This window comes from Dermacentor albipictus, chromosome 1 (genome assembly GCF_038994185.2).
Source record: "Dermacentor albipictus isolate Rhodes 1998 colony chromosome 1, USDA_Dalb.pri_finalv2, whole genome shotgun sequence".
Lineage (NCBI taxonomy): Eukaryota > Metazoa > Arthropoda > Arachnida > Ixodida > Ixodidae > Dermacentor > Dermacentor albipictus.
This window is the reverse complement of record NC_091821.1, coordinates 501086371-501109385: the sequence shown is the minus strand read 5'-3', so window position 1 is coordinate 501109385 and position 23015 is coordinate 501086371. Positions and strand designations below refer to the sequence as shown.

Here is a 23015-nt window from a genome sequence, read left to right as displayed (position 1 = left end):
TCGTTGGACTGTAGGGTTGGGAGTTCGAATCGTTCCTTCAGCAAAATTTTTGTTTTTGTTTCGTTTCTTACCATTTTTGTCCTTTGACTTCTGCAGTACTTATATTGTCTTACGCTTCACCATAACAACTGGCATGGAGCGCTCCTGCCAAAGGGAGCGAAGCGATCCGCTGCGTAGCCCAGAGGGAGAGGGTGGTGGGGCCCTTAAGTAGATACCGCTTTTATCGAGAGAAGTACTAGCGGTACTATGTGCACAGAAATGCGATGAAAGAAACGAGCCCCCTCACTTTCGCAGCTGCATGCTAAGAGCTCCCGTCATAATAATGTATAGACTATTATGACGGGCCTCATCATTTTAGCGATTGCCTACTTTTTATTTTGAAGGTCTGGTTTGGCTACTTCCCCACAATGTTCTTGTAGTTAACCTTGTAAGAAGAAGTATTTTAATGACTGGAAAATGTAAAGAGGTTGGCCAGATAATGGAGCACCTGGCATGCTACTCTACGTAAGGGAAGGGGAAGAGGGGAAGAAAAAGGGTCACAATGAGGGATGATAATGGGAGAAACGAGGTGAAGGACACATTACACAACTGGTATCACAGGCATGAGCCCAGGCCCGTGTCACCTAGGAAACGTGAAAGAGCACGCATTGTCTCTGTCTTCTGCCAACTCTGTGGCCATGCGCCTAGCAAGAGGTGCTCCGACAGTGGTCCATTGTGTAAATGTCTCAAGGTATCTGCCATTGTCAGTCTTTCGCGCCCAAACTCAGGGCTCACCACGAGCACATGGTCTATAGTCTCTACAGCGCCACACACTGAACAGTCCGGGGAGTCTGTCCATCCAATAATGTGCAAATATCTGCGCGTGAAGGCGACGCCTAATCGCAGTCTGTGTATCAGGCATGTATGAGGGCGTGGAATTCCACGCAGAATAGGAAATTTCATATCGGGATCCAGACTTTTAAGGCGGACGTGACGAGCTTCTGGCTGGGCCCAGTATCTTCTTGTCGCACTCCTCAATAATTCCGACAGGAGGCATGTGATCTCCGGTCTGAAGAATGGCACTACAGTTCGCAGGCCATTGCTGAGGGCGCGCCTTGCTGCAGCATCGGCCGTCTCATTACCGTTGAGCCCACAGTGTCCCGGGATCCATTGGAACACTATGCGGTGGTGTTTTTCTTGAGCGCATGAAAGTAGCTCGGTGATCTGCAGTGTCAGAACTTGATATGCGGTGTGGCGCAGGAAGCATCCGAGAATTTGCAGCTTCTACCTAGATATAGTGACTCTATTGGTTTAATGATGCATTCTTAAGCTAGCGTCCCCTCTTCTTCTTACTTGCTACTCTGCCAGCCGGCTGTCGTTCCCCTGACGCTGGTAATATGGTAGCACGTTTCTGACAGATGTCTCTTCAATTCTACGACTCAGCGCGCTATAATAGACGGTCTTCGACAGTCCTTGTTGCTTGGCCATTTTAACAAGGAAGCACGGACCCGTGCATGAAGTCTGAGTACAGTCCGCGCTGTGTGTAGGGCATCTGAGTATAACTATCTCGGTGTCATTTTAACAACATAACATGTCGTGGTATAATCATATTGATTACATTTGTAGCAGAGCACTAAAAATTAGGTTACCTACGTCGTACACTATACAACTCTCCAAACAATACTCACCTAGTGCTATATAAATCGTTAATCCGTCCTGTTGTTGACTACGCATGTCTGTCATTTGGAACATTTATAAGCAGTGAGAGATTAACAGGCTAGAAGCAATTCAGAAAAAACTGCAAGATTTATATATATATAAACTGCAAGATTTAACACACCCACAACTAAACTGTCGTCAAGTGAAAAAGCGCATAAAGCCAACAGATATAACGAATTCTTTCGTTTGGTTTTCACAAACGATAATGGCGTCATGCCGGTCTTAGTTACACGGACTGTTTCCACTATCGACCCACTCGTTATAACAGACGCTGGTGTTCTTAACCTTCTTCTTGCCCTAGACAATAAAAAATATGTGGTCGGACAATATACCCAACCAATTTCTTAAAAGGTACGCACAGTGGTGCAGCAGATATTTCGGCCTTATTTTCTGTAAATCCCTATCAAGATCAAAACTACCCAAAGATTTGAAAATAGCTAAAATTATTCCGATCTACAAGTCGGGAGATAAATCCGTTGAATCAAATTTCAGACCAATATTGTTAACGAGCACGGCATGCAAACTACTCGAACATATAATTCTAAAACATTTAACTATTTTTTTTTAAACGAAGGCATCCTGTCCCCTAACCAGCATTGTTTTCGCACGGGTTTATCGACCATAACTCAATAACAGAGGTCATACACGATCTCGCGCTGGGTATTGACAATCACGGCCAAACGAACATAATCCTACTTGATTTTTCTAAAGCATTTGATTGTGTTTGTCACTCCAAACTAATAAATAAATTAAAAAGTATAATCGGAGACACAGAAATTGCTGCTTGGGTTCGTGGGTTTTTGTTTAATAGGTGTCAGTTTGTTATTTTCGAACATACAACATCAGGAATAGCACCAGTTACATCAGGAGAGCCCCAGGGCTCCATGCTTGGGCCCTTGTTATTTCTCATGTATATTACTTATATAACCACTAACATAGACTGTAAAATAAAGTTATTCGCGGATGAGTGTATCATTTATAGCGCAATTAAAAATGATCAAGATCACTACTCCCTTAACAATCACTTAGCAGTATCACAGAATGGTGCTCAGATTGGCAGATGATAATCAATGTAAAAAAATCAGCATGTACGACTATAACGAGGAAAAAAGAATCTTCTGACTTTTGCTACACCATAAATGGTACAGTTTTGACTAAAGTACAAAAATATAAATATCAAGGCTCAACAATAACGTCAGACCTAAGGTGGGCCGAGCGTATTCACCACATTACTTCACCTGCTATGCAAAAGTTATTTTTCCTTAGATCACTTCAACTCGCACCCTTGTCAACAAAACTTCTAGCATACAAAACAATCGTTAGGCTGATCCTCGAATACGGAAACACTGTATGGCTTCTTCATACCCAGACTAACATAAAGAAAATAGAAATAATACAAAAGAATGCCATTCGATTTATCCATAACAAATCTAGATGTGAAGACTCTCCCTCTAACCTTCTAGCAACTTCTGAGCTCCTTACGCTCAAAGCACGAGTGAAACAGGCACGTTTGAAATTACTTTATCAACTTCTGCATAATTATTTCCAAATTGATATCTCAAATTCCATTTCTTATTCACAAACACGACCTACCAGGCGCAAACACACAAACACCTTAGTAGCATATAAATGTAACAATAATGTGTTTAAATATTGCTTTTTTCCGGTTGCGATCCGTGAATGAAATATGTTATCGCCTCTCACCACTAACACAGAGTCACTGTCTCAGTTTGAATTAAAAATTTGAAAAAATTGATTAGCAGGTTAAAATTGCTACTGCTATTATTGATCGTTGAATATTGAACCACCATGTTGGACCATATTGAACCATGTTATATTGAACCATGTTAACCACCATATTGAACCACCATGTGCTTCTGCCCTGTTTATGTATTCAGGTATGCAGCATAGAATACCTCAATTGCCACTTTTTTGGAAATTAGCATGTACTTGTGTTTGGTGTATACATTTCGTAGTGAAAATTGCTTATGTTTAATGTGCTAAACTGACGTTATACATGTATTGACACTTAAAATTATCAGTTTTCTTTGTATATATTCGTATATGTAGCGCCCATCTGCTATGGTCTCAGTAGAGACTGGCAGTATTGTAAATAACTAAATATCAGCGTTATGATTGTGACTTTGCACTCTCTTCTGCACTTCGATCTTTGAATTAAACTTCGCCCTATTCACGCCGCTGCATAGCATCATTAAATTTCTTACACAGCATCGTTGATTCCTCCGTAAGACTTGCAAAAATCAACTATACTATCCTCGCACCGGAATCATCGACAAGAAGACATCACAAATTGAACTTGATGCCTTACGTTGCACGCACTAATAGGTTTATATTCAGCTTTCTCCCTCATTTCATAGAAGACTGGAATTCCTTGCCTGGGACTATTCGCTCATGCTCACCCCGAAATTATTTCAAGAATAATCAAGATCTATCATTCAATATTAATGGTCCTAGCACATTTCCCTCATCGTTGTATCGTATCTTTTGGTGCAAAATTTCTCACTAGGAACCCACTTTTGCTATAGCGCTTATTGCGCTGCAGTATGCACAAATAAATAAATAATATCACTTTCTCACCAGCGTCATGGATCCCGCGTTGATCTCTGGCATCTTTGTGTTCTGGCGACGATCATAGTGCATCTTCATAGTCATCCGGTATTTCTGTCAATGCATCTGGTTCCTGGAATGTTCCTTCGGGTAAATCATGTCGACTAAGCCCGGCTCTCGATCAGCTGGCAACATAAGAATAGTACCAAACGCGGCAAAGTGCAGGCTGCAGCCAATGCCTGCGCTGTAGAACCTGTTGTAGTGCGACACTGGTGCCTTCAAGGTGCTCTTCCAAACCCCCTTAAACTCGGCATGAAAGTTGATAAACGTTTTGAGGTCCCGAATCATGCGTCCTGCGAAAGAATGAGCCTCAGGATGGTAAGGTGCTGGGTAGCGAAGCGTTATGTTTTCCTCATTGCCCCACTTGCGCCGCTTCTCACTCCTGAGCGCAGGTAAATTGTCGGCAACAATTACTTTGGTGCTCATGAAGATGTCCCGCTCGAGAAGAGATATGACGCAGTTCGCATCTTCTCTTCCAGCTTTGGCGGCAACGAAGCGCGTGCACTCATGCACAGCGACAGCAAAAGATTCAGTTCGCCTAACACCTTCAGATTTTTTCTTCAGCTTCTAACTTCGAACGGGATCGTTGAGTATTCTGGCAGTACCATTCCTTTCCCGCGAGGCTTGTATTTTGATTTTACCATTTGACACTCGTGACACGTCTTGACGTAACTAGCAACATCTCCTTTTGTCGTTTTCAACATAAACGCCTTGGTTAGCTTGTGATAGATTTTCCGAAATCCATCGTGTCCTCTATATTTTGGCTTGCTGTGATATAACTTGAGGACCGTCAGCATTTTTTGTTCCAGGAACATAGACCTTCCTCTTGCACGGCCACATCTCTTGCGTGCCCTCTCAGAGTTGCATCAATATTTTCTAAATTCCTTGCGGCACGTGGAGTCTGGTTGAGGCGTCATTGTACTGATGCCTCTGGCCTGGTCTATGCGCTATGTCGGAGCTGAATTGTTGAATCTTGCTAACTCGTGAGGCTATTCTGCCCTTTGGCAGGGTGAGTTCCAAGAGATACGTTGATGCCTGGTTATCAGTGAAGATCACGAAGCGTTTGCCTTCCAGATAGCTTCTAAAGTATCTTAAGGCCATGACTACCGCTAGTGCTTCCTTCTCTGTAGTTGTGTAGATTTTGTTGCTTCGTGAATGTACAAGAACAGTATTCGATGGCCTTGAGTTCCCTGCCAGGTTTCTCCCTTTTGCCTCTTCGATAAAGAATAGCACCAGCGGCGTAGTGAGAAGCTGCGTTTGTTTAAAGTTCGAAGGGCAACTCGACGCCTGAGAGTATGAGCACAGGATCTGGAGAAATTGCTTGTACAAGTCCCAGATAACTGTTCTCACATTATTCGGACCATACGAACGGTATGCCTTTCTGCGTGTGCAGTGAGACATTTTGTTTTTCTCGTATATTGTTAATAAATGCGCGGAAGTGTCCTGCGAGCTCAAAGGACATTCTTAAATAATTAATGTCATGTGGTTTTGCCATATTCTTAATACACGAAGCTATCTCCTGTTTAGTGCAATTGGTTCTTCCGTGAAATGCTCTTCCAAGGAATACCACTTTCCTGCAGAAGAATTCACCTTTTTTTGATGTTGATATCTTGAGTCTAGCAATGCTGGGCGCTTCGAGGACTTTTCCCAGGTACTCTTCATGATCTTCCTTTGTTTTAACTATTCAATTATGTCGTCCGCGTACACATTGCAGAATTTTCCGATGAAGTTCTTCAGCACATTGTTCATCATCTCTTGAAAGCATGATCTGGAGCTTTTCCATCGAAATGGCAGTCTATTGTACTCGTATATGTCGAAAGGGGTAACAAATGCTGTAAATTTATTAGTATCCTCTTTTAGTCGTACCTGTCAATATCCCTTCCACAGATCATGCGGGAAAGCCATTGAAATACTCCTGTTTCATCAACGAGTTCATCAATTCTTGACTTTGGATACGGGAACATATCTGTTTGTTTGTTTATTAGTCTATAATATGTGCAGACAAAATGACCCATCTTCTTTCGGAGCAATCGTAATAGGCGAGGCAAAAGACCAAGTAAAAGGCCTGATGATTACCGCCTCCCGCATTCCTTGAAGCTCCTGCTTTAACAATACTTTTTCATGATTGAAACTATATGACTTTCCCTTGACTACAGTGCTGTCGCGCTAGGGGTAGAGTACCTCAATGGCTGGTGTGGCTTCAGGATATGAGTCAATGCACAAAAGCTCTGAAAATTTCAAGCTTACATCTTCTGCGGAAGACAGTTTACGATCACTATTTTGGGTGCTATGAAGTCGATGACGTGCTCTTCCTATGGTGACCATATCATTCCAGATGATATTAACTTTCATGCGTTTCATATCAGGCCTGTATAAGATTAAATCAAAATTGACTTTCAGCACCACCAATGCTTCAGCCTGTAATTTTTCGCCTTCAAGCTCCCGATAAGCTGACGTCTATCTATTATATTCTCGGAAAGAGACATAACATTCGCAGACACGGATGGTCTTCCCACGCACAATATTGTCAGCGTCGACAAGGCTCTCGTTGAATAAGCTTACAGAAGCGCCAGCATCAATTATAATAATAATAATAATAATCTTTATTCAGTATAGTTAAAACAGTATACAAAAAACGGAAGCGCCGAAGCCACAAGAGGGCTTGTGCGGCGACAACCGGCAGCCGCGGCAATCTACGCGACACACCAGAACTCCATCAGAAGCTGGTTGTGCATTTGGCACAACCATCACACATTATCAAATATGCACTGATAACATCTGTACATATTAAAGGTTCTCTAACGCTTGTACAGCAACTCTCAGTGTTTTGCGGGTGGACAAAGAAAGTACATCGTCTGGTAGTTCATTGAAGATAGCAGGAACATAATAGCGTCTTGTTGCTTTACCGTAGTGAGTGCGCACTCTCGGTTTAAGATAACGAGGAACATGTCTCAACGGTACCGGTTTCGCATTTATGTGCCTGTATGCACTGCTCCAAAAATACTTAAGTACTACGATTTGTTTAAAAAGATTCTCGAAAGAAGGCAAACCGGCTGTTCTAAAGACACTGCTGGGCAAATTCGTCTGTGGCATGTAGAGGACGCTTGTAGCGATGTTTTTCAAAATCCTATTAACTCGACATTTCCATGTGAAAGAGCAGTTAAAAAAACAACACATACCGTATCTTAAAACACTATACCCCAGAGCCTGGGCGATTAGTTTTCCGATAGAAAAAGGCATCATGGTTTTTAAATTAAACAACAAACATGCAACACTTCTAAGTTTCTTACAAATGTGGCTCAAATGAGTCTTCCACGTCAGATCACTGTCTATGTGCACACCAAGATACTTAACCGACTGGACGCTAGCTATAGGTTGACAAGAGCACAGAGAGCAGTATGAAGGGTGTAAATATATGGAAGCGACGCTTGGTACATCTTTGTGCGGGTTACGAAAACAGACAAGTTGGATTTGGTGCTATTTATTTGTATTAAGTTTGAGGCAAACCAATCACTAACTTTAATAGCGTCCTCTTGAAGGTTAGCCAGGGCGCATGAAAACTCAGGGTTGCTTGACACTAGTAAAGTGTCATCGGCATAAAGGAATACGGTGGATGCTTTCACGTGGTCACATATATCATTCACATATAAGTTGAACAACAAAGGAGATAAGATAGACCCTTGCGGGACACCGCACACCAGACTTACCGCGTCACTGCAGATAGGTCCAAACATGACTACTTGTGAGCGATTGTGAAGGTAGTTTTTAATTAGTGACAAAAAAGGACCCCTAAATCCATATGAATACAGTTTAGAGATTAAAATTTGATGATTTACTGTGTTGAAAGCTTTTTTTACGTCCAAAAAAAGCCCAAATGCCACCTCATTGTTTTCCAGGGTTTGGTGCAGTAAATCAGAGAGATTTTCTAATAGCACCTGTGTTCCAGACCCACTAACAAATCCGTACTGATTCACACTCATTTAGTCATGTTTAGCAACAAATGCATTCATCACAGAAAGTACGTGTTTTTCTAGAATCTGGGATATGCAGGAAAGAACAGAAATAGGGCGGTAGTTGGCAATATCATTCTTTTTCCCACTTTTGTACAGAGGAACAACGCGAGCACTCTTCAGTGAATCTGGTCATGTACCAGTTGCAATTATGCCGTTTAAAATAAATAGCAGAACATGTTTCAAAGCTGTAATGTTTCTTATGAGATCAGCTATGAAAATGTTGTCAAGTCCGGCGGATTTATTACGTTTCAGATTAGACAAAATGCTGAAAAGATCAGATTCTGTCATAAGAGGAAGGAAGGCTGATGGCGATACACTGTTTTTAATCTTTGTCGAGCTCAAAGTTTGGACTGCGACCCGTTGCTCAGCCGAAAATACGTTATTGAACTCATTAGCCAAAATAGGCGACACTACACCGAAATTATGCTCCACTGTTTCTTGGACGGACAAGCGTATGTTACCACGTAACTGGTTTATCAGAGACCAGGTGTTCCTTACATCGCGACGAGTGTTGTGAAACTGCTGTGCAAAGAACTTCCTCTTTGATAAGCGGATAAGCGCAGTTACCTTATTTCTAATGCAACGATATTCTGCTCGAAGTTTGTCATTTTTTGGCGCCCTGCGGCATCGAGACCAGAAAATGTCTTTTTCTTTGATAGCAGCCAGGATTTCCGAAGTCAGCCACTGGCAGTCAATTTTACGTTTCTTCACAACCAAAGTTTTTTGCACACTTTCTTTATTTCGCCTAATATCCTGACCAAGCTATCGTACGCAGTGTCGTTAGTGTTATGATGAGTAAATGAATCCCAATCATATTCAGTGACATGATTATCGAACTTTTTTTGGTCTAGAATGGTCACAACACACCTGGTAGAGTTAGCGTGCTGCATAGAGTCAGTTTTCATAAGGCGACACGCAATGTAATAGTGATCTGCCAGTTTCTGTCTGATTACAGCTCCGGTCACTGAAGAAATGTCCGACGCACGGACGTTAGCGTGGTCAGTGCAAGTAGTTGTAATGCGATTATTAAGAAATTCTTCTCTAGTAGGATCGGCGATATGTGGTTCAATGCCAAATTCTGCGAGTACTGTTAAGTAACTTTCAGTGCCATGGCGATCACCCTTCATCAAATCGATATTGATGTCCCCTATCATGCACACGTTTTTAGCAACAAAGTTGGTTTTCACTATAGTTTGTAATTCTTCAATAAATCCCAACACATTTTGACTAGGAGGTCGGTACATAGCAAGAAGATAAAATGAAATACCACGACAGGATACTTCAAAGGCCATGACCTCCGCTGTGCCGAAGGAAACGGTAACCTCGGAGATCATCAATGATTCCTTGAAGTATACCGCAATGCCACCACCCCTGCTGTTGTTGCGTGTAATGAAATAGGCATGGTAAGCGGGAAGCCTAAATACATCGGTTAGAGTGTCGGTAATGTTAATTTCCGTTAATACAAACACGTCAACAAAGTCACTGAGAGCACAGGCCGTAACCGCGAATTGATCCCAGTGTTTCCTGATGCTCCGAATATTAATGTGAAGAATGGTACAAGAACAACCCAACGCTGGCTGAAAGGTCTTAACAAAGGAGTCGAAATCTGGAAACGACATACTCTTTTGCGAGGAACTACAAATCTTAGGCCATCTTATCAATGTCGCTTACAGACGAGACCAAGGATAGCTGTCAGCTTGTCTTCGAGGGAAGATAACCTTGCCAATATGCCCGAAGAGCTGTCCTGCGACAGCTTCCCAGAAGCGACAGTGGCTCTAGAGTCTCCGCGACATGTACGACAACGCCATTTCTCACGTTTCGCAGACCCCATTGAAGTGTATGTCGACTCAGCAATACCGGAACAGTGCTGCCCAAAATGATAAGACAAACTGCATTCCGCACAAGTAACGCTACACTCATCTTCAAAAATCGCATTGCATAGACCACACTCTGCACTGCTATCAGTCATAGTACCGGATCAAACACTGTACAAAAAAACGCTTTGCAGTCAGCGGCGGAAAAAAAAAACCTATATATATATATGTATATATATATATATGCAGCTCACCTGCCAACAAACAGAGTAACATTCAGAGCACTGCAACAGATTGCCGCTGACTGCAGGGTTGAAGTGGCTCGCGTAGCCTTTTGTAGCTGCTGCCGGCTCCAGTAGCGCCTCCCGGTGGGAACTTTCTTGTCCTTTGCTCGCGTGGTTCCCCTGGTATGAAGCGGTGAACAGCAACGGCCTGATGATAGTGCAATCTTGGTGACGGTGATAACCTGAATACGGTTGTCGCTCCGTCCCTCACTTCAAGACGCACGGGTGGTCATCCGATGAATGCTGCCAACAAACAGAGTAACATTCAGAGCACTGCAACAGATTGCCGCTGACTGCAGGGTTGAAGTGGCTCGCGTAGCCTTTTGTAGCTGCTGCCGGCTCCAGTAGCGCCTCCCGGTGGGAACTTTCTTGTCCTTTGCTCGCGTGGTTCCCCTGGTATGAAGCGGTGAACAGCAACGGCCTGATGATAGTGCAATCTTGGTGACGGTGATAACCTGAATACGGTTGTCGCTCCGTCCCTCACTTCAAGACGCACGGGTGGTCATCCGATGAATGCTGCCAACAAACAGAGTAACATTCAGAGCACTGCAACAGATTGCCGCTGACTGAGTCAGCGGCAATCTGTTGCCGCTGACTTAGAGCTAATAAAGTTCCGCCAATTAGAGCTAATAAAGTTCAGCCATTCACTAACATCTGGACACTCAAGATGTCTGTCTTCGAGAGAAATACTGCTTCTTCAACAGTGCATTGCTCTTAATCCAAGTACTGATCTTGTACATTGGACATGGTGCTGCAGTGTCGGTTACAATCAGTGCTATTCTTTGCTGCCCCTAATGATGTGGCTGTGTTTTTTATCGCGGTCGTCGACTCTAGTGACCGACAGCTCTTTATCAAGTGCACGGTATTCCGGAAATGTAGTATAATTCAGTGCTATAGTAGCAATTCGTTCATAGTGGCAAGCGACTTCACTTGAATCTGTCTGGTAATGTCTGTTTATACCATGTACCATGTGCTTAAAATTAAGCTTTATGGTTTTGTTGAAGTTAGGCACGTGTAGGCATACGAAGACTACCTGTAAAATAAATTATGTGGCCAGGTGTACACAAAATGAGATGAGAGTTATCACTAGGAGCAGCCCAATTAACTAAAATTGAATAATTAACTTTTTGTTGACTGCAGTGCGTGGGTATGTTTGTACTGAAAGGTTAACGGCAGTCGTGTTTCTGCACGGTATCAGTAGGAAGAATTCTATAGCTTATCCGACTATAGCTCTGATATATCCGACTCCAGTTTTTAATTCTCGTTCGCGTGATTGCTCATACAAGAGAGCGAGGAGAGGCGCAAAGCTCCTCCCTGATGTGACGGTGCTGTGCGTGCGGCGTTTAGTCTGACAACAGGGCGCAGGCAAAGATGATAACTGTTCCCCTTCCCCCCTCGACTGGTGAGATCAAATTATGACAGAGCAGTGTGCCGTGCAGTTGTTGCTCCTGATTTCAATAAAACTTACAATACATCGAAATCAGCCGTCACTTTATTTGCGTATAGCCCAGGCATGGACGATGCCCACTCGTCTAGTCACTGTTGCGCACTCGCACTGCCCTCAGGCTTCTCCGCTCGCGCATTATCTCGGCATGGCAGCTGCGATGCCGGGATAGTTAGGGGGACAGTTATAATGTTTGCCATTCCCTCCGCTCCGTTGTCAGACTAAACGCTGCACGCAACAGCCGCGTCACATCAGGGAAGAACTGTGCGGCGATCCAAACTCCCTTGCACAGGTAATCATGCGAACGACAAATAAAATTTGGAGTCGGATATCTCGAAGCACAGACACGCTAGAAGAATTCTTCCAACTGATGTTATGTAGAAACAGGACTGCCTCTAACTTTTCAACACAAGCGTACCAGTTACTGCAGTAAAAAAAATACGTTAGTTATTTAATTTTAGTTAATTGAGTTGCTGATAGCGATAATTATCCTTTCATTCTGTGCTCGCCTGGCCACATAACTTATTTGCATAATGGTCTTCGCGTGCCTCCAAGTGCCTAATTTTAAGAAAATCATAAATCTTAATTTTGAACACCCAGCATAACAAAATCGATGAGAGAAGAATCCGCCAATGCCGGGTGGGCAGTCGGAAGCTACATTTCGAAAACTTACCCTTTCATATTAGTGCCTCCCTACCTGTAGACCATAGCACTATTCCAGAGTTCAACGGAACTCATCTCAAAAGCACTCGAGAAACGTTTCTTCCATTCATTTCAAGAACTATGTGCATGTGATGCTATTTGCAAGTCGAATCGCTTCCGTACGTTCCCACAGAGAAAGGGCATCATATTATGTATGCGGTCTTCATCGGTTATCTATTCGTTTTTGTTATAGGCATATTCGTAGTAATCCAAGCAAAAAGCTACACCTGATGAAGTGCCATCAAACATGTCTGGTTTGTTAAAAAGGTATTCACGCTTTGCTTTCGTATTCGCAGCTCAAATAACAAGTCCCAATTGCGGCTGCTGCTGTGCTATATAAGTAATCTGCATTTCTTGTAGCGCGCTAATGACACATTCTGTGTTAGAGTCAGCGAAATTTGCTGGCATCCGCATTTCATGTGACAGTAGAGCTGCTCCTAACCAAGATGCCAAATCATGAAGATTCATGCTGATAGTGACACTACCTTGAGCGACGAGGTCATCTACACAGGCTCCGGCTATATGGAAAACCGTCTCCAGAAAACTCGGGGTGGTAGTGTCGTCGGGCAGCCCGACGTATCTCTCGCTATCTGGTTGGAAGCCCATGATGACGGGTCACCCCTCACGGCGCATGATGTCGAACTTGATCTTCCTTTGCAGTTTCTAGATCTCGACGGTGCCAATGTAAAGTTTGTACATAAGCATAATGACTCCATCAGTTTATTGAGGCATTCTTGTCTTGTTTTGTCTTCCAAGCGTTGGCGCCTACCCACTATGGGGATCGGCCAAGAAGCAGGCAGTTTTCAGTATATTTAGAGTAAAAACATAATTTAATTTGAATAGTAGAATGAGTAAAGGCAAGATGCTAAAGACCAGGACTGAAGAAGGACACAAACGGCAGGACCGGCGCCTGTCGTTTGTGTCTTCTTAGGTCTTGGTCTTTTGCGCCTTGCCTTTACTCATTCAAGCATGAACCAACTACCCCAAGCAAGAGTTTTACTTGAATAGTAGAATGTCGGAGTAAAGTAATTCTTAAGCCAGCGTCCTATATTCGTATTCCTCTTTTTTTTCCTTGGCCCCTGGCCACTGGCGATGTGGATTCCGAAATTCGGCGATGTGGAACCGGAAATCAGAGAAAATTTTTTTTAATTGCCATAGGCTTCGAATTCAAAGCCAACGACTTCCAGAAGGGCCCTTTCGCCAGCTTGGGCTGGGCCTTACGCCTCCTGTAACGCTATCCCTGTTACCTACTGTAACCGGCACCTGAGTGCTGGTACCACTCGTAACTGACAAAGAATAAATATGTTTGGTGTTAGGTTGCGGTGATGCATTCTGTTCTCAACCATATCCCTGTGTGATCACACGTGTCACGCCATGACAACCTGATATGAGAAGTGGGATTCTCTAGGGGCTCCGACACCTCGCTGCTGCAACAGTAACGTGTGTCATGCTATACTTATTTTACACGCAAACAATGCGACGGTGATGCTAGTTTTCGTTATGTTTTTCTTTCTCATCATAAATAATTAACGATCCTGATAGCTGTTTTCTTTATTAACTTTAGAAAATAGAGTGTAAAGTAATTCTACTAATTAACTTACTTTATAATTACTCAGTACTGTATACAATTATTATCCCTCTATTAAATCTTCCTTTTATGCACAAAATTTTAAATTTTTGCTCTGCTAACACCCGCTGCATGGCCTGTCCCCTGTAGTGGGTTGAGTCACATCATTTGCGACCAACCAATCAAATGATCCCTTACAACAGAAGAAAAAGAAGATAGCACCCTTGAGAAGATTTATACCTCTTCAGAATTTTTTTGAGTATTCTATAATTCTTTTTACTATTGTTATACTGAACTACCTGGTTCTTGGTAAATCGCCCAGTGTGGGTATGTGCCATTAACATCTATGCTCTACATCTACATCCACAGCTCTGAGCAGCCCCAGCCTAGGTAAGTATGTTTACCTTCTCAATGCCAGGAATAAAATCCAATGCTATTGAGTTCGGCAATGTGGTAGCCTCAACTTGCCAAGTGCTATCATATTAAATTCAAGCTCAAAAAAGACTGAAACGGCTTAGGTACACCTAAGCTGTTTCAGTTTTGCTGCTTTTCACGTTTTCACGTTTTGCTGCTTTTTTAAACAAAATATAGGCTCAACAATGCATGTCTGGAGCCACACTATGTTTGAAAACCAGTTACGGAATGATTGGACGCCGTGGAACCACGCAATAGCACGTAACGTGTGTTCTCGCCAGTTCTTGTTTGCGTTGCAATTTACGCTGATGGTGCTGCTGCGAGGTGACAGAATGTGCACAGGTTTCTAAGGTTTTTATGTATGGCCTAACTGGAGACATTATAGTAACAATAATGGTCAATCAGGCTAGTTCATTGATTCGCATCTTGAAAACTTCATAAACGTAGCGATAGACATTGCACGAAAGCACAACAGAACAAGGAGCTTACTCGCATCTGATTGATATATTGAACGGAAGTACAAATATATAGGCACAAAAATGGCGCTGATCGCACTTACGCAGCATACTGTCAATGTGTGCGCACATTCATCACTGTGTTCGTTCCTCCCTTTCTGTTTTATGCAGCGTGCACTTCGCATGTAAGTGCGTGCCACCTGTGCGCGGCATGCATGTGCGCCACCGGGGATTTTAAACGGGACACTGCCTATAACCTTCATAATACACCGGGCAGACGACACTGATCGCACACGGATGGCATCAGCCGCGAAGACATAGGTGACAGAAGGATAACAAAAGGCTTCTTTCATAAACTTGTGCACTCACTCCCACGGTGGAATTGTTGTTGTCGCGCCACGTAACATTTGGTAGACGGCATGCAGTATCAAGTGACACTGACTGGCCAAGATCTCGATGTCCATTGTCAAGCCTCGAAAGTGCCCCGCCCTGTCAAACAATAAATAAGTTTCACGGAATTATAATATAAACTACTGGCCAGTTCACTGTTTTAAATATTACTAGTTCTATATTTCTCTTTGTTTTCAATAGTTCTTTGTTTTACAGATTGATCTGTTTTACAGCAGCGGCTTAACTGTCATTACTGAAGCACCACCACACCTGCTGACGTGCATGAGGCGAAGACCACCGCTACCGGCCACTTTGCTGCTGCTGCTGCTGTCGCTCGCCCACGAAGTTGCGTGCAACAGCGTCGGGGCACCAGCCAGCGCCTGCAAGGAAATGGAGCCCCGCCATAACTTCAAGCCGCAGAATCAGCACCATGACTACCAGGTGAGCGTGAACGAACTATGATGATGATGACGATGAAAAACTTTATTTATCCCTCTTTAAAGGGAAGGGGGCAATGGAATAGGGGGTGGACGAAGATTTTTCAATGGTAAATACACTGCCATTACGCCTCACTGAAACGCTGCGATAGGGTGTAAGTCCTTTAGAAATGTAAATTTTTTCCGCATGAATATTTTTTTCCTTGGAGCCACGCAATGCGGAACAGTCATAGAAGGGGAAGCACAAACTTTATTCCAAAGGATAGGTACATATAGCCGGTCAAAGTAACATTTAAAAAGCACCAAAAACAAAATTGATGTGGGTTTTGTCATCAGACTCCTGCTATTCACACCCAGATGGCGCAACTTCTTACTTGCAGCGCCATTGGTGTCATAATAACGCATTACGCTACCAAGCGACTAATCTTACTTTTCCTTCGTGGAATTCTCCAGTCAACACGTTGCACTGCTTGTGAACCATGCTTGCATACCAAACTGCTAGCTTTCAGTGGTTGAACACTACAGTATTTCATTTCGTTTATAATTGTTTTTTCGGTGTAGGTATGTCCTTTCGGAATACATAGCCTGTTGGAAGTTAACACTGTTTACCGTCCCCTTCTGTCCCACCTTCCACCCTGCGCTGTTCTAAATTCAACATTGTCTACCAAGAAGCGCAAAATTTGACGATATCAAAGTCTTATCTACAAATAACGTTCGCGACTTGGGGTAGGCTGGGAGGAAGAATGTTAAAGAAATAGATGGGTCACTATTCCCATCATGCATGCGATGTTCGACAATGTCCGTGCCTGGACACACCTAGCCTTACATTTAATTTGTTGGTCTTCCCACGAACCATGTTTTCTTTTCGGGCGGTGTGCTTGAAAAGTTGCTCTTGAGTAGACTTATTTTAATTTTTGTGTTATTTCGTGTAACTAACGCCGGACCTATTGATGTACATGAAAAATATTCTTGGCATAGTGCCAAGCGCACTGTTTAACCACTGGGAACAGCGGTACGAGAATGGCAGGAACGCTGTCGGCTGTAGCCACCGATGCTTCCCGCAGTTGTCATGTGAAACCTCAGGAAAGTGAAAGCATCGCCGAAAGTGGTCGCCCTAAATTATCACTCCTGCTCTCTTCTGGTCCGTCGTGCTCCTATAAAAAATATCGCAGTTTCACCCAAAAAGGTGAAGCATCCATTGCGATAGCCAATTTGTAGACAGCTAGACGAAGTAAGGAGAGTAGTTTTATAGGCCGTGTAAACTCGCTAACACTCGCCTACTAACCTAATTATCAAGCATGGTGTCACGCACCCACAACCATAAACACATCTCAATCGATGACCGCGGAAACTCGCTGTCGAAACGCTGGCGTTACGAAGAGCGGCAGCGAGCGAATTGGCCTCTGCGCAGTCGCTCGCTTCAACGTGAACTAAGCGGCGAGAACACAGCGCACGTGAAGCTGTCAACCCTCGGTTGGACCTTAGAGCACTGCACGGGCCTTGACCGAACCAAAAACCCCGGGCCCGGCCCGGCCACGGGGCGCGCCGTCCGAAGTGTTTTTCGGCGGACCTGTGCCGAGCTCGCACTTGGGGCCGCGGGGCTGGGCTGGGCTCGGGCTTGAAGCTACGGGCCCGTGCCGGACTCGGATCCACTCACTCAAGGGCCTAAGTTGTGCATTCGGGTTCACGCGAACCTTATGCACTGCACGGTCCAGGACATTCTGTGCCAAGCTGAAGAAAATTAAAAAGTATTATGGGATTTTACGTGCCACAACCACCGTCAGATTATGACGCACGCCGTTGTCGGGGACCGCGGAAATTTAGACCACCTGTGGTTCTTTACCGTGCACCTAAATCTAAGTACACGGGTGTTTACGCATTTGTGCCAAGCTGAAGTGAGACATCAAAAGAATTGGCTCTTAGTAAACTTTAGCAGTGAAAGTAGCAACCAGAAGCAGTTGAAATTTTAATTTTTATTTTCCACGAGAACGAACATTGTTTTCGCGTAAGGAAACACAAATTATACAAATAACCGCTTTTCAAACAACTTCCCTGTTACGGCGTTTGCGATGACATTGTTACAAGTCTACAATACAATACAATACAATACAATCTTTATTGTGCATATGGAAAGCAAAGTACATATAGCAGGCCTACCAAAGCCTCAGAGGGCTTGACTGGCAGTGCCTGACAGTCAGGTAACAGAAAATTGCACAGGGTTAATAGCGGAGTTAGCTATTAGCGGGTCGGAGCAAAATGTTGAACTGGTATACAAGATGTTACATCAAACATCGACAATTCTAAGTTGTTTCTTAATCTCACGTCTTGTGTTTGCTTCTAGCACAGGCGTTGGCAATTTATTAAATATGGCTGGAACATAGTATTGCCGCGTTGTCCTTCCGTACTTTGTCGCAGTCTTGGGGATGACGTAGGGTTCCTTCGGTCTTAAGGAGCGGACAGGCGTATATCGTGCCTTAAAATCCTTATTCCAGAAGTGTTTAATTACAACACTTTCGATAATCAGAGAAGTGAAGTTTGGCAAATTCAACAACCTAAAGACGTCTATATCTTGCGTTGGACACAAATGGTAAGCCACTGTTGACAGCAGTGAACGTAAAATTGAATTAATTCTTGAGCTCCACCTAAGAGTACAATGGCCATACACAGTCAATCCATAACGTAGCACGCTGTATATTAAAGCATGCACAATAATTTTTCGAATGGAGATTGGCATAAGACATCGCATATTGTATAATACACAGGAGACCACGCGCAGCCTTTTACAGATGTGGGATAATTGCGAGTTCCATAAAAGATCACAGTCGAAAAGCAACCCAAGATACTTAACAGAAGAGGCATTTATAACAGGTTCACATGTACATCCAAAACAGTCTGATGTGTGCAAGAATAATGATGTCGTAGGCAGGATTTTTTTCATGGGGTTATGGAAACAGACAAGTCGTGTTTTAGAAGGGTTGATGCTTATTAAATTAGCCGCAAACCAGTCCATAGCTTTAGTTGCCTCATTCTGTAAGGAGCTGATTGCATCAGAGTAATTAGTTGCACAGGATACAAGAACAGTATCATCGGCATATTGATATATATAATTAACTACTACATACCATTACCATTATACTATTTTAGCACTAACGAAAGGGGTGTCTCTACTTATGCGTTTCTTTTATGCTGTGTGCTCGTGAATTCGCCTTTCTGTATATACATATACATATATATGCGCATGTTCGATGACCTGGCCAAACCAAATCGCACGATCAAGGTGCATACTTATTAATAAGCGCGAAAAACAACGGAAGACACAAAGTTTGAATGTCATGGAACGAGCGCTGTCCAACTGAAATTTATTTACCAATACGCTTGCAAAAAAAACCAATAAAACACGATTTACCCAACTACTTGCGAGCGCAGGAAATATAAGACACGTCCTGTGTCGTTCTGACTTTGTGTCTTCCGTTCTTTTTGCGCTGATTACTTAGTATGCATCCTTTCCAATTCGCCCATCTTTCTACCCTACTTCAACCAAGTTGTGTACCACCGAAAAATAACAGCACAGGCAAAAGGCCAGGTAATTGATGTTTCCATAGGACAAATGAAGATTGCGGTCTTTTATTGCTTATACATTTCAGCTGATTAAATGCCGAGAAAGTGAGACGCACACAGCGTACATTGTGTAAGTAAAAATACTATTTCCTTTTCATTTATATGCCGGGCCTCGTCATGCTCACGTGGGCCTTGGTTAATCTTAATGAACGCCCGGGCCAGGGCGGGGCACGAGTTTGGTAACACGGGCCCAGGGTGGGCCTGGGCTTGTGACCACAAGGCCGGGCCGCAGCTGGGCTCCCCTCGGTCATGTATGCTCGGGCCCGAGCCAGGCACGGTCATGATAACACGGTTTCGGGCTGCGCTCTAGAGCCTCACCTAGACGCTACATTCATCGCAGATCGCTTTCAAGAAACAGCACGCGCGGCCGCGCTGAGCCGCCGCCAATGCCAGTAGCGCTGTGCAAATGGGCGCGTGGCAGAGAGCAGGCGGGTGCGTAGGAGAGAGCGCGCACATCGGCGACAAACCTTGCAGCCATATGACTGTGATTGCATCCCATGCTCGCAGCCACGGCGGCGTCGGTTCGCAGAACAGTTCAGACAACAGCAACAGAGGCAGTCATAGATACGATTTCGCCTATGGAAATTCAGATGAGCAAAGTACCAGTATTAAAGCGAAAGCCTTTAATTGCTCATGCTCGCGGCCATGGCGGGGTCCGTTCGCACAACATGTCACACTCCACTAAGGGGCGCTCGTGACGACATCGGAGTGACGCGCTTACTGCACATGCGCCCAGTACATAACGCCACTCTTGCGCTCCAAAACGGCGTCGGCAGACGCTCCTCGCTGGCCCAGTCGGTCCGATGTCTCCGAAGCGCGCTAGCGCTACCGAACGAAGACGCAGGTCGCGACAGGTTCAGCGACAACATTCGAGTGGAAAGGAACAGCGTCTTCCAGAGTCCCCTAACACAAAGGTGAAAGACAATGAACGGATGCGAGTGAAACGACTCAACCGGTCTCCTGGGGTGAAGGCTAAAGAGGCAGAACGCAAGCGACAACAATGTCTTCGGAACAAGCTCCAGCAACAGCAGCAACAACAACAAGGCACTTCAAGTGGGGAATGCCAGCTCCCAGATTCTCCCAACACCAGAAGATGGAATATCAACGAGAGAAGTGTCTAAAGCGACTCAACAACTCTCCCGGAACGAGTACTAAAGAAGCAGAACGCAAGCGACAACACGCACGAGAACCACAACCAAGTACATCATCGGAAAGAGAGGCACTCGTTCCGAAGCGCCCCTGTCACACACCTACGCTGTCTCCGAGACTCCAGTTTGCTGCAGTGACCAACTACTTTAACAAGCATTTTGTTCAGAACGCGTTTGGTACTACACGTTCTGTATGTCATCGCCTATGGTTTACCAACGACTTGGCTAATGCCCCACAACAGAGCTACGAACTTCTGAGGGAACATTTCCCTGACAGAGAGGTTACTACATTTGGTGTATTGCACTACGTGCCTCCAATCATTACAGGAACCCAAGGTTCCAAGTTTCTCATGAAGCAATGGCTACGTCCATCCAACGAAACCCCCTAATCTGCCTCGGCCTCCTCGACCTTATGTGCGAGACTCACCTGTGCTAAAGGCTACAGCCCAACACGGCAGCTGTCTAGGCTTAGTCTTCGAAACAAACGCCACCACAATGAATTCAGAGTACACATCGTGTCACTTCCCAGAGCACAAGGCAGCCATCATGGATATCAATCCAGTAAAGCATCAAAGCTTCACCGTTCACAAGCGTCAAGAAGACATCTTTCCCGGTGACAACTTTGAAGCAGAGGCGGGATTCACAGAAGAAGTACCAGTCGAATCAGACAGTAAATTAATTAAGCAACATCACAGTGCATTTCAATCAAACAGAGCAGTTCAGACAACAGCAACAAAGGCAGACATAGAAAGGCTCTCGCCTACCACAGTTTAACGCAGTAAAGTGCTCGTACATCTTATGTAGACGTCACGTACATGTCAATCATACGACCACGGCCGCATTTCAATGGGGGTGAAATGCGAAAACGCACGTGTACTTTGATTTAGGTGCACATTAAAGGGCCCCAGGTGGTCCAAATTTCCGGACTCTCCCACTACGGTGTGCCTCATAATCAGATCGTGGTTATGGCACTTAAAACGCCCTTATTTAATTTTGTTTAATCATGTGGAAACTGAATTTGTCATTAGCTACGAAGGGAACTAGCGCAAGGTGCTTTGGTGTGACCCAAAGGCACCGTATACAGAGCCTGGGCGTGCCATGTGCATGGGCGAGATTGGAGCTGAGAGCAAAATGGAACGGGTAAGCTTGTTGTAGGGGCGGGCCAACTAAAGTTTGGGATTGGGTCTACTTAAGTTTTTACGTGGGCCAACTTAATTTTGGGCGTGGGCCAACTTGAAATTTGCGGGTGGGCAAACTTAAATTTGGAGATGGGCCAACTTAATTTTGGGTTCATATTTACCAGAGTAAACAATATTATTATTGTTGGTATTATTGTTGTCGACGTTGCAGTTTCTTTTTAATCGTAGATTATTAAGCACCCGTCGTTATCTCATCATCAAACTGGGCGAACCAAGAATTGCATGTGGCTAACGCTTTCGCGCTCTCATTGTACGTATATTTGGACTTTTACCAGCTTTGTCGCAACTTGTGCGTCTGAGATAACTTCTGGGTCGATTGTATTAATGAGTAGCGAGACCAATCGCTCGCTGCTCGCTTTCGGTATTTCCTGCGTATTGAAATAAAAAATAAGTTGTACCACGATTTCATCCGCTCGCGAGAGACAGACGCGTACACCAAATACAAGACATATAGAAATGCTTTGACTTCAGACATAAAGAAGTCTAAATTGAACTACTAGGAAAAGTTATTTGACAATATTTGCATTGATCAAAGGAAATTATTGGAGGTCATAAATGGGCTCACAAGCAGGAATAGAGACTGCCATAGGACACAGGACCTAACATTTAATGAAGAAACAGTCAACGGCGAAAGGTTGGCCAATGTCATGAACAAACACTTTATACACTCTGGGTCTTATGTTGCAATCGATGGACGTACGGAAAATTCTCCAACTTCCGATAAGTGTTTTTGCCTAATTCTATTTGATTTGTGCCTCAGGTCCGGTTGAAGTACAAAACTCAATCAGAAAGCTAGAAATAGTGTTGCGTCAGGGACTGATGAAATAGGCTCTGTTGAGTTTAAATTGATATCACCATTGACATGTGATGTGTTGGTTGACATCAGCTTCACCCTCCATTGACATCACATTGACATCAGCTTCACCCTCCCTATCAATGTATTTCTACAACGGTTAAAGGTGGCAAAAGTCACTGCAGTACATAAAGGTGGTGATATCAATATTTCAGCCAACTATCGACTAATATCCGTGCTTCCAACGATAACGAAAATATTTGAAGGAGTAATTTACAATAGACACATCTTTTTTTATAAACATCAAATAATATGAAGGAGTCAATATGGTTTTCAGAAAAATAAATCGGTGGAAAAATCTCTACTGTATATCAAAAAAAGATAACCGACCATATGAAGAAAAAATGTACT

General features: G+C 43.9%; 1 protein-coding gene across 3 annotated transcripts in view; it reads left to right on the top strand.

Annotated features, from left to right (window-relative positions):
- LOC135909358 (uncharacterized) overlaps nucleotides 1–23015 on the top strand; it is a 258447-nt gene that overhangs the window by 135409 nt on the left and 100023 nt on the right. For all 3 annotated transcript variants that reach the window (XM_070532577.1, XM_065441307.1, XM_065441306.2), the window contains exon 6: nucleotides 15643–15850. In XM_070532577.1, coding sequence (XP_070388678.1) covers nucleotides 15643–15850 — 208 coding nt within the window. The remainder of the gene's footprint in view (nucleotides 1–15642; nucleotides 15851–23015) is intronic.